Source organism: Phalangium opilio, unplaced genomic scaffold, assembly GCF_054372755.1.
Source record: "Phalangium opilio isolate 3A_F unplaced genomic scaffold, DU_Popi_V2 ptg000209l_1, whole genome shotgun sequence".
Classification (NCBI taxonomy): domain Eukaryota; kingdom Metazoa; phylum Arthropoda; class Arachnida; order Opiliones; family Phalangiidae; genus Phalangium; species Phalangium opilio.
In genome coordinates, this window is record NW_028324217.1 from 2,496,925 (window position 1) to 2,510,172 (window position 13,248).

The 13,248-nt window shown below is 35.4% G+C and overlaps 1 protein-coding gene across 1 annotated transcript; it reads left to right on the forward strand.

The window, feature by feature from the left end:
- The first annotated feature begins 11,779 nt into the window (after nt 1-11,779).
- On the forward strand, nt 11,780-13,248 carry LOC149618340 (uncharacterized). The gene is made up of 4 exons (XM_089853997.1): nt 11,780-11,954; nt 12,002-12,008; nt 12,082-12,865; nt 13,141-13,248. The coding sequence occupies exons 1-4, from the start codon at nt 11,780-11,782 to the stop codon at nt 13,246-13,248; spliced, it is 1,074 nt and encodes a 357-aa protein (XP_089710123.1).

The following is a 13,248-nucleotide window of genomic DNA, read 5'->3' on the forward strand; positions in this document are numbered from 1 at the left end:
TATTCGTTTTTTTCCGACGAAGTTAAAAAAAACTTTTATCCGTTATCCAACATTCAGTAGCTTGCGCGCGAAAAGTCTTAATTATTACAAAGTTTATTAATTAATTAAAAAAATTAATTAATAAAACCATAAATTTAAAATAAAAGATTTTTAACTTAAAAACTTAGTGCAGAAATTAGAATCAGGATGTTTTTTAAAGATCTCCGCAAAAAGCGCGGGAGCTAGATCGAAAGAGAACACGTGGATACTCGCGCGCGATATAGTTTGGCGCCAAAAAGAGGCCGCTAGTTTTCTACCGTGGCTGGCAAAGAGCGGGAAAAAATAAAAAAAATAAAGAAAAAAATTATATATTTTCCTTTAGGGGGACGGTCCATAAAATAAATTAAGTTATATTACTTATATTTAAAGGAAGTTATAGGGAATTTGTGACTTAATTTAATTGCCCCCTGTATCAATGGTAGGTGTGATACCTTGATTGATGGGTGTGGCATAATAAGAGCTTGCGTAAAAACAATTATGTCGTTTGTAAAATGCAGAGGGAAATAATGTAATATTTTGGTTTTAATTTAAACATATGGTTATCGATAATTCATAATAATTTTAATATAATAACTTTTTAAGGTTAAAATTTCAACTTTGAACTCTTATATTAAAGGTTACAGATGGAATTAGCTCTAAGTGTTTAATTAATGAAGTTATAAATAAGTTTTTGGGAATTTCTATTTTAATTTATTACGACTTATTTGTAATAATCTCAATTAACTAATTACTAATTAACTAAAAGAAATTTATTTCAGCCAATTAAGGTTAAAAATTCAAATTTTACCTCTAGTATCAAAGGTTACAGAAGGAATTAGATTGAATTGAATTAAAAAAATTATTTCGAAGTTTTTGGAAATTTCTAAATTAACTTATTTTTCAAAATTTTCATAATCTCAATATTAAAGTTATTTAGGCCAATTTAATAATTAAATATTGCAAGATCAATACCGACGAGACGACCGGTATTTTTGAACTATATTAAATTAATTATTTTTATCAGGAATACATACAGCTAATTGGAATAACCATTTATTAACCATCTATCTCGCTGCCTGTTGCACGTTGGTACCTCGCCAATCAAATCGCAGTTAGAAAGACGTTAATTTAGAATTATGAGGAGTTCCCAAGCCCGGAATACCCTCAAAACCCGCAAGGAAATTAACTAGGGATATATGGACTGGAGACGCAATAATTCCTATTAGCTGTATGCATTCCTATTTTATCAATTAAATATATTCATAAATAATTAACTTAAGAGTTAATTTCGTAAGAAAAATTGTAATTTTGTATTAATAAAACTAAATATTAACCAACTTAGCTGTTTCATCAATTAAATATTTTCATAATTAATTAACTTAAAGTTAATTTCGTAAGAAAAATTTTATATTATTAAAAAAAAATTAAATATTAACCAATAACTTTATGAATGACCCGTAATAATTAATAATAAATTGTTAATTTATGCGTTAAACAAATTTAACTGGGGGAAAAACTTAGAACACTGGGCCTAACAGATTGCAAATAACACGAGGGATACCAATCCTGATTTTTACGCAATAATTCATATCAACATCCGGTGGATTGAATGACACTGTGGAAGCAAATGTGTCGTTACAGACTTTTGATTGGTATATTTATTACTAGGGTTAATATTTCCACAACGTGTGCAGAAATTATCAAGTTCACAAATGATATACAGGGTGTTCTTCCCAAAAAGGGATGGTGAGTAATTATAGGACCGAAAGTTCTATGGGAAATCAACTGAATTTTGAGTGAAACGAAAATGTTAAATGTAACTTCTATATTTCTATTAATATTCTATAAAATTCAGTTGATTTCCCATAGAACCATCCACTCATGTACAATAAATACTTCGGTTCTATTGGAGATGAACTTATGGGGATTGTTCAAGGCATAGATTTATGTTAAAACAGACGTTATTTTTCCATTGACTCGAATACAAATAATGGGTAAGTTTATCTCTTTCAAACGAGTATATAGACTCGAAGAATGCCCTTCGACATTTAAATATAATTCCATTCTTCGATAGTTTTTCAAACGAAGATTTATTATTGGCAGGATAAATTTCTAGACGGCTTTTGTCGAACGCGTGCATTCCTGATTGGTTAATACATTCATGAATGAGATGAGACGATGTAGGCCTGTAACTGTTGAACGGCTTGCTTCATGGTCTAAGCTACAACGTGTTTCAAAAAGGGTTGGCTTGGTAATTATAGGACCGAAGTATTTATTGTACATGAGTGGGATGCGTGGATGGTTTGTTCTATGGGAAATCAAGTGAATTTTGAGTGAATCGATGAAATGTATGTTAAATGTAACTTATAATGACCAGCCCTCAGATTTTGATTGAGCCCACACAAGGGATGCAAGTTACTGGTGAACAGGGCTAGATGTAATTTTAGAAGTAGGAATGGAGATTAACGGTTAGTATTTACTTCAGTTATTCCGACTCATAGCCCACCCAGTATAGAGCCCCTCCCTCCAACACGGGTAACGAAAGGTTTAAATTATCTTATTAGCTGCTCACTTAAACCCTACGTTTTGATGACGTTGCTGACGGGGACGGCGAAAAATAATGACGTAATTCCTTTTTACCTCTGTCGCTATGACCCTTTCGCCTCTTCTTTCATACCCCCCCCCCTCCGTCCCGTGGAAGGGGGTCCGTCCGGGATTTTGACGCGCGCCCAGATATTACTCTGTTCTTCATTCCTACTTCCAAAATTAAATCTATCCCTGTTATGAACATTGGAGTTCAAAGTGTTTTAGGGATGACACCTTTCTGTATATAGGAAGAGAAGAATGGCTAGTGTCCATTCCCCCAAAATGGCGGCGGAGGGATTTTGGTTCTCAGAAACAAACCGGGCATCGGCATCCAAACCCAGTACGATTATATAGAACTACAAAAAGCGATTCTAACTTATTGGGTCTCTTAAATTATAGACTTATATCCCATAAAAGCCAACATTTGAATACATTTAAACCTTGGAATTTTTACATAATTAAAAAATACATGTATAAATTACCTTAAAAATTTATATAAGAAAAAAAAATATATATATATAAATATTTTCTAATTTTTTTATGTAATAAACTTACACTAATTATGGCATTATACATAACAATATAATAAATAAATAAATAAATAATTACCTAGCTTATAAACAATACATACGCCTTCATTTTGCATATCTTAGTGATATAAGTAATTGGGGAAATACCTGATGCAAGTAAAGAGGCCTTAATTGGCCAATAGTCGTTAGTTAATTACGATTACCCAAAACGTTTTAATTTAAGCGTATAAACGAAACCCAATTATTCTAATAAGCCAGTTATTAGAGTTGCTAAGACAGGTTATGTAACGGTGGGGCCAATGTTATCCTAGAAACGAAGACTTATTACGGTGTTCCAAAAGGGGACCCAAGTACTTGAGTGGGATTGTTCTATGGGAAATCAACTGAATTTTCAGAATCGAAAATGTTAAATGTAACTTCTATGACCAGCCCTTGACCAGATTTTGATTGAGCCCCCCCAAGGGATGATCATGAATATTGGAGAAGTGTTTCTTATTGGATGACCCCTTAAATTATGTTTTACCTAGCATTTCGACTAAATTTTAACCTAGATATTTTAATAATCTTGTATGATACAGTAAATCATAATATTTTTAGCGGTCTTTCTTTTGAAATATTATGTTAATTCTTTAATAACAAGAAGAAAGAATTATTATAAAAAAATTTAAAATTTATATTTCAAACCTTGAAGGAAAGAAGTGAAACGGAGTAGAAATCTAAATAATACCTATAACGTAGCCTCTGTACTCTACCCATCTACGGGAACTTCAACGGCAATTAACGAAGTCTTCCCAGAATCCTCAGTTTTTAATTCGTTTTGGTAGGGGTCGTAAAACGTATAAAATGCCCTCTGTGTGTTAAAATTAATTAGTTTAGTAATTTTTAAATGACCCTAGGTGGAAGCACTTAACAATTCCCTACTACTAAAGGGTAGGGGGCGTGCGAGATGAACTCTGGGAGACTTGCATTGTAGCACATGGCCTACCACTCCATCTCACTTCTCTCCTTTAAGTTAAACCTAGTTTAATTTCCCAACAACGGTGAAGGTTTTGCGGTTTACGGTTTTGAAAAAAAAAAAAAAAATTAAAAATTAATAACTTAAATGATAATCACGATTTAAACATTAAAATACCTTAAAGAGCGCGTGCTAATCATAATTAAGTGTTGGGAGAGGCCCCCTGGCTTATGTAACACTGATTTAATCAGCATTATTAAAGGAAAACTGAAAAATTAATTTTTGGCATTACTTTAATTACGTTTCTAAAAATCAACCTGTTACGATTTACGAGATGAAGGCAAAAGATTGAAACTAAAATTTTATCGCGATTAAATTAATCATATTTAACTTAAATTAAATAAATGATTCAAGTCCAATAATATTTTAGCTTCAATCTTTCCTTTAAAATTTGTAATGAAACTTAAACAATCAATCTGTTTTTTTTTTACAAAACGCAATTTCCAAACAATGAGTTTTTATAAAGTCAATGAAGTTTTTTATAACATGCCCCCCTAGTCCTATTGTATTGTATTTTTTGCTCTGTGTGTTTTAATTGGCTTCAGAAACGGAAACGGATGTTAGTTAAATAGTTTAAAGATAGACCTTGTGTGGTACGTTAATTTAAATACAGGGTGTTGTGTTACCAAAAAGGGGTATTGGGTCCGAAGTATTTGAGTGGGATAGTTCTATGGGAAATCAATTCTAAATTTTGAGTGAATCGATGAAATGTTAAATGTAACTTCAATTTATGAGTAGCCCTTAGATTTTGATTGAGCCCCCACAAGGGAAGTGCATGCATCCCCTAACACACAAGTTATCATGAATTAACATTGGGGAAGTGTTTATGATTGGATGAACCCCTTAATTAAATGAATAAAAATGGTTTTTATAAAAAAAAAGACGTGAAAAAGTAAAGGATAAGTGGACAAAATTGTTTGGTTGAAGTTTCAGATATTAAGATTTTCAGTTTTAAAAACATGATTATAAAAAACAAGTTACGAATGAACATTGGAGAAGTGTTTATGACTGGATGACCCCTTAAATTTGAGTGAGAATTTGAAAGACAATATGGAATTAACACCCTGTATACTTAAATTAATACATTTAATACTTTTTCGAAATCAAAGTGTAGAAGTATTTTAACCATTGGTACCCATAGTTAGTTAGTGTACAATTTATTGTGTAAAAATAAAATTATGTTATGTCTAGTAACTCTAGCGACTGACTGACAAATTTTACATTTTGTTATTGCAAAATATATTGTTGTTAATATTTTAACTTCAGGTGATCATTTCCCTGGGGAAAACATTGTTGTTTTGTACTCGGCCTTTGCTGGACTTAGAGGTCATTTTCATTTTCAAATAAGCGACCATCAATAATTTATTTATTTATTTGGGAATCTTTACACCTTATGGTAACTTTCTCATAAATTGAAATAGAAACTTCTGACCAATAAAGCTGTGAATTTTCCCATGGCATTGTAGTTTTAACTAGATTTGACCGATTTTTGACAGAAAAGAAATCCCAATACAAAGGTCAAGAAAATGACCTTGGCACGCTTTGGGCTTACCGCAATCATAATTTATGCTAATTTGGCATCGCCAGGGATAGATTTAATTTTAGAAGTAGGAATGGAGTCCAGCGGTTAGTATTTACTTCAGTTATTCCGACTCATAGCCCACCCAGTATAGATAGGGCCCCTCCCTCCAACACGTAATGTAACGAAAAGTTTAAATTATCTTATTGGCTGCTCAGTTTTAAACTATGTTTTGATGACGTTGCTGACGGGGACGGCGAAAAATAATGACGTAATTCCTTTTTACCTCTGTCGCTATGACCCGCCTCTTCTTTCATACCCCCCCCCCGTCCCGTCCCGTGGAAGGGGGTCCGTCCGGGATTTGACGCGCGCCCAGATATGAATTACTCTGTTCTCCATTCCTACTTCTAAAATTAAATCTATCCCTGGTAACGCAAATAAATAATAAAATAAATTATTTGATGCAGCTTAATTATTAATTACAATTAATCCATGGTAGGTGTATTTTGGGGGGTAAAGGGTTAACAAAGGGACCAACCAATACAATCAGCAAAGCCAGATGTCCTTTAGTTGCAAGTTCTATTAATAAAATTCGCCTAAGTTAGGCCTAAATCATTTCAAACAGAATGGTACAGTACAGAAAGAATTGAAATGGATCAAGGGTAGCAAAGCAGACAAACACTATTAATAAAATAACTGTAGTGTAATAGAGGATAACCATCTTGACCCATATATTTCTTGACCCACAAAAGGGCGTTTGAAAACATTGAATGAAATAATTTAGTATATAATTCGCCATAACACACCACTTTCACTTTGAAAATTATTCGCTCGAGTGCTTACATATCAAAACAATTTGTTTAAAAACATATTTGTAGCCGTTAGCATTTATGGGTTTTTTGAAGTTCTGATTTGATAGGTTTTGAGTGGATGAGTTGAATATTCTTCGTAATTAAGCGAAATTAATTTAAAATTAAGAAATAAATTGTTTCATAGTTGATTTCCCATAGAAACATTCATCCCACTCATGTACAATACTTCGGTCCTATAATAACCCACCCTTTTTGCGAAAACACTCTTTATATCATGTATGAACGCTCCCTTAATTGGCTTACATGCAAAACTTTGTCGCTGAAAGTCACTCTAAGATTAAAAGCCATAAGAATGCGAATTAATATTAATTAAATTAAACTAAACTAAATATTATTGGCGTCATAAACAACCATATTATTGTCGTATACTGGTACAGTACTTGTAAAAGTACTTAAAAACTCGGGAGCTAAAATTAAAACAAGGAAGACCTTTTCTGTTGTCATACTGTCGGTACGCGATTCGTTAAAGGCCGAGATCCACCAAACAAAAATGGAGAACTCCAAATCCGAGCATCGTACAGACTACTGAGTTAATAACAATTAACGAGCGAAAAATGGGGGAAAAAACTCTGCCTTCCATCTCGTCTCGTTTTTTTTAGCGCCTTCGCTGTAGTCTCTTTGAATCGTGAGTGTGCGCATGCGCAGAGACGGATGGCAATGGACTATCAACCCCCTTGTAAGTCCCAATACTGAGGGTAACTTGCTTACCCCCTTTGTTACATCAAAAAAGTCTATTCTTGGAACGGTGTTCGTCAGTCATTTTGATTTTGTGTTCGGCTATCAAACCAACATCGCAACGGTTTCTACAACTCTGTTTATTGTATCTCAGCCTTTAAAGTCGTAAAAATATCTCTAACAAAACAACATACAGACGCTCCTAGCTGAGGCTGAGAGAGCCGAGCTGAGTTTCTTAGACACAAGACCTTTCTAAGGTTGACGCCTACTTACGATGAAAGTGTACATGTGAAAGACTTGACAGTCACTCTATAGTCTACACTCTATGCCATCCATACTGTACACTACATGTGTCTGTCTTTCGTTGGCATTACTGTTCCCCGTGTTTATTTAACTCCGGAGCAATGTACTGAACCCTCACCCGGGTCCCTGTCTCTATTACATTACTTCTACACTTAAGCCTCGTTCAGACTTCAGAGTAAAATGATCTTAGGTTCCAGTCGCGGTCGCTTCCATCGTTAGTAAGCCTTATTCCTACTCAGCGCCACTGGCTTACAGTCTGGGAGTGGGAACTACTATCAGTCCCATAGAGACAGGGTAACTTACGAAGATTCGCAGTATAACCAACAGGTGACGTGACTCGAGCACCGCCCCATCTGACGGTCATTCTGCGAACCTTCCTAAGTTACCCTATCTCTATGGGACTGGGAGTAGTTTTCAGACCATCATCCAGTGGCGCTGAATAGAAATAAGGCCAATTACCGGTCTCACTGGTAATGCTACGTTCATTTCAATGCTCAGAGTCGTCATCTGGAGCGGAATACTTAAAACGAGTTGCCGCGTAGGTAAATACGGTGATTTTTGAAATAAAAGACCTTTAAATACTAAAATAGCTGTCAAACATTAAAAATGAATGACGAAAACCGCACCAAGAAAGAACCCTAAAACTTTTCAGTTTAGTTTATCGTCTGCTAAAGTATAGATCACTCGATCACGCGTAAGTAAAGGCTATGGTTTTAAACTAAAAGAAAAGGCGCTCACTAAAGAGGGGGTGGCGCCATCTCAACAGTCACATCCCAACTAAACTGAAAACGTTTCAAACTAAACCCGCGACGAATCTTTCACATTACGTAGTCATTGACACGTGTTTATTTAAGCGAGAAAAAGACGACTGACTTGACCGACGTGAACGTCTGAATGGGGCTTCAGAACACTACCCTTCTTTTTATTTTGTTTGCTGCGAAAAGTGAAGAAGTTTCGAGCTAGAAATCAATCAAACAATTTACGATGACTCACGTCTTACGTGACACTTGTTACACTACGTTATTATTACACTATCATTTTCAATTAGCTGTGTCCACAAATGTTGGATTGGAAAATGTATGGAACATTTTTATACTGATAGCGGCCAAATAATATTAAGGAAAATTCATGTCTTCTGACCAAGCGTTTAATTAGTAAACAAGTTAGAAGTGCTCAGTAAATGTATAACGATAATGAATGACTATCATTATGTTAAGACTTTAATTGACAACTTAAACTTAAGTTTGTTTAACTTAACCTTGGAAATATTATACAGGGTGTTGTGTTCCAAAAAGGGGTGGGGGTAATTATAGGACCGAAGTATAGGTACATGATGGGTGGGATGCGTGGATGGTTCTATGAGAAATCAACTGAATTTTGAGTGAATCGATGAAATGTTAAATGTAACTTCTTCTGTGACCAGCCCTTAGATTTTGATTGAGCCCCCACAAGCGATGCATGCACCCCCTAACACACATCCAATCATAAACACTTCTCCAATGTTAATTCATTTATAACTTGTGGGTTAGGGGGTGCATACATCCCTTGTGAGGTTCTCAATCAAAATCTAAGGGCTGGTCATAGAACTTATTACATTTAACATTTCATCGATTCACTCAAAATTCAGTTGATTTCCCATAGAACCATCCACGCATCCCACTCATGTACCTATACTTCGGTCCCATAATTACCCCCACCCCTTTTTGGATTGTAATTACACCCTGTATTTTAAAGATAACTATGACGTTGTCCCATAAAACCTAAGGTAAATTTTAGGTTAGGTTTGAAAACAAACGTGTGAACGCAGTAGGGATTTATTTATAAATAAGAGAGGCCTTGGAAAAGGGACAAGGAGAAGATGCGGGAATCTTGCTGCATCGATGCTAGTAGCTTGAACTTGAGATGCTGGAAACGACTAAAATAGGTTTTCCTCATTCTTAAAGATCTACTGTACATTAAGGATTTATTGGGGAGTAACCGGTGCCAAATTGTACATTTACCTTGTGTTAAATGCAAAGTAACTAAGAAGAAAATATTGACAATGTAGGCCTACTCGTTTTGGGTCTGTTTTCTATGGTAATGCGCAAGTATAGACTATTTAAAGGAAAAGTTGAGGTAGCATAACATTATACCAAGAAGGCATATCTAGTTTATTAGGGAGAAGGTATAAGATGCCTAAGTATTCGCGCGAGCCATAGTCCCAGCCAGTCCCCCTTTCAAAATACAAGGGGGGACGTAAAAGAAGGCCCCCGGCTATTTCGCAGCCTCTCCTCAGTCGGAGGAAAATACACGAACTTTTCGTACTCATTCGCGTCGCGCTGACGTGCACGAGTTTTCAAGAACCAATGAGATGCTGCAGCTGGTTGTAATTTAGAGGCGGCGGGGATTAACAGTCCGGACAGGCTACGTCTACGTTTGGACCAATGAGATAGATAGAGTTCCGATTCAAATCGGCTTACCGCGATACACATTTTTTTTATCAAGCAAGTTTATCAAAACATGACAGCGCCACCTGTGAGCCTCTAGCGGAACTAATTACAACTTTAACTCGCTTATTTTCAATCAGAAACATCGTTATGATTTTTATTTCATCTATTTATTAGATTAAAAAGGACTAGAGTTTTTATTATTTAACTCGCTTATTTTATTTAACACGTTTAAAAAACTATTTTGACAGCAGACGGTAATAAAAAAGTTCTTCAAGTGGCGCCACCCGTATTTGATAAAGATTCATGCTCGACAAAAAGTGTATCGCGAATCGTCGATCTCGAGATCCCACGTTGTGACTCTAGGTTTATATATATATTCTATCTCATTGGTTTGGACTGGAGATAAAGAGCTAGATTATAAATGTGGAGGCGAATTTATACCTTCTCCCTAGTAAACTAGATATCACCTCTTGATTATACCTTAATTAAAAGAACTGTCTTTTAATATTTAATTCCTTTTGTATTTAGAAAAAGCAGCCGTTCTTTTAATTAAGGTATAACCAGTTATGTTACCTGAACTTTAACCTTTAATGTTTAGTGTCAACAATGACAGGACACTCTTTCCTTGAATATAGAAATTGAAAGCAACGAAGGAATGTCACTTGACAAACTTTAACAGCAAGTTTTAATAAATTAAGAGCTCTAATTAAGACCTCTATAATTGATGCGACAATTTTTTTTTTTAATTGGAGACAGTCTGACGACACTCGGGAGATGTTATTAAACATCGTGTAGAAAATTATGAACAAAAAAATATATATAGTTAATAAAGGAAGCTTACGTAATAACCAACAAGCAATTATATCGAATTAATTTTAATTGATATTATTAAATTTGTAATAATTAAGTCAATTGAACCCTAAAGGTCATAATCGCCTAAAAATTTGAAAATTCGAAATTAAAGTGAGTAATAGCAAAGACAAATATAATAGACTCTAGTGCTTATGTTTGAGATTCAACAGATAATTCAGGCTGTATTCTTGTTAACAAAATTGTCGTGGCATTCACTATATCCATAGCCCACTCGAGCACGCGCATCACGACGCAAGCTGCTTCCTATTTAGTCTGTTCTAAGCTTTAGACAACACCAAAATCAGGCGTATGTCGCTTTACCCTGAATCTATGACCTACCTACTTCAATCACTTCAAAATTACAAGCTCCAGTTTCTAACCATTGACAAACTTATGGAAGGAACATATCTTATGCACTTATAATTAGTAGAAGAATCGATAAAAAACAAATAATTGGATTTACTCTAGAAAAACGAGTGTTTGAATTAAAAACAACTGAACACGTGGTATATGAACTACTTTTTCACGTGTTTACCATTAACCCAGAACAGAATAAATAAATTGCCTAACCTCTACATGCAAAACTTAAATATACCTTATGTGAAAAACGTTAACAGTCACTTTGCGTGTACTAGCTGCCAGACTACAGAGAGACATTGAAAATTTTGCAGGATTTTGAAAACATAGGAAAATATTAGTTAAAAATTTCGTTAAAACAGACGCTATAAGACACCCTTTTCAAATAGTGTCTGGTTTGTGTGTTGACCTAGCTGTGACCTTTCTTAAGACGTTGGGACCATTGATAGGACAGTATGTTTACAACAAAGACGTGAAAATTAGGATATGGCTTCAATTAACAAAACAGACATCTGGTACAACGTTGAAGCCCTATCTAATTAACTTCTCTGTTGTCCACATACTTTCCTATCAATGTTCGGCGTTAACCCCAGGAACTATCCATTTAAGACAACATACACAGAATGTGGAGGGTATCTAAGAAGGCGTTCAACTATGTGGTACGTAACATGACAATAATAGACGTGGATCAAGTACTGGATATTGCTAAAGAAAGCGGGCTGACGTGTCCAGTCGGTAGCCTAGCTACAGCTATGAAAATAGATCCGGAGGGTGCCATGGTGGCCTCAACACCACAAGGTATGAATTAAAATAATGTGTGTGTAAAATAATGTGATTTGGTTTAGTAGCCTTGCTATAATAAATGTTAATTCTGATGTTGGTTGGGAAGAATCATGTTACAATTACTCACCCCGTTTTGTGGTAGTGGTACACTTCTCTCCTCAAGAGAAGTATTATATACTTCTGGCTGTATCTACAGTATAATCAATTTAATATTCTTAGGTCGTATTTTGGGTTCAGCTTTAAGCATTTTGCATAAAGAAGACTTTTTATTTGCCGGACAATTTGCAGTACGTAAAGAATGTCAAGGTACAGGCATTGGTGGTCAGCTAATAAAAGCATCTTTGCGTCATATGGACGGGCGCAATTGCGGTTTAAACGCGGCAGAAACGCATTTGCAAATGTACGGAGATCGTGCAGGTTTCAAAATAAAATCCGGTATAACTTCACTAGAATGCATTGGTACCGACGGCAAATCTATACTCAAAAATTGCCAACAGAAACTCCTCAAGAACGACCAAGTTAAGATTGTCCCCGTTGACGCAAAATTAGTTATCCAATATGACGCCCTGGTTCACGGATACAACAGAGAGTTGCTAGTCACTTTAACCCTTCAGGAACCCAACTGTTTCGCATTATCAGCCTTGGATTATAAAGGAAAGGTCAAAGGTTACGGTATGATCAGGAAAGACTACGGTGGTATAGCCATATTGGGACCATTGTACGCCGATGACCAAGCAACGGCAGAGAACCTAACCCGAGAGTTAGCTACAAATTACGAAGCCGTTCGCAACAATGGATTGGCAATCATGGGCTTGAAAAACAACCCTGGTTCGGTGACCATTATTGAGAAGTTGGGTTTAAAAGTGGATGGGGTTTACGAACGTTTGTTTACTAAGAAAATTGAAACCATTCCAGATGAGGCTTATGTATATTCGCAATACAGTTTGGATTTTTGTAACTATTAAAGTCAATAAAAAGGATTAAAGTTGCTAATTTGTGCCAGAAGGGGATAATTGAAGAAGTGTGACACTCTGTATCCTCTTAATATTCTTTAGTTACGTGATTCTTCCCAGACTCACACTCCCCTTTTTGTTAATTTGCTCTCCCGCTTATCAAACTTATGGGGGTGGGGTTAAAAATGTGTCATAGATTTTAGAGGAAGGGGTCTGATATAATGTGACCAAGCATGATCTCGGGGCAGGTCAGAAGAATTTCGTCATCATTATTAGTACATTTAGCCTACACCGAAGAGTATCCTGGCGTCGCCACTGAAGAGAAAGAAAACAATCGTGCCCAGGTTACCTGTTAA

Coding starts and splice junctions, on each gene's coding strand:
- LOC149618340 (XM_089853997.1), top strand. CDS start 11,780: ATGTGGAGGGTATCTAAGAAGGCGTTCAACTATGTGGTACGTAACATG. Junction 12,866..13,140: donor CCATTCCAGATGAGGCTTAT/GTATATTCGCAA, acceptor ATCTCGGGGCAG/GTCAGAAGAATTTCGTCATC.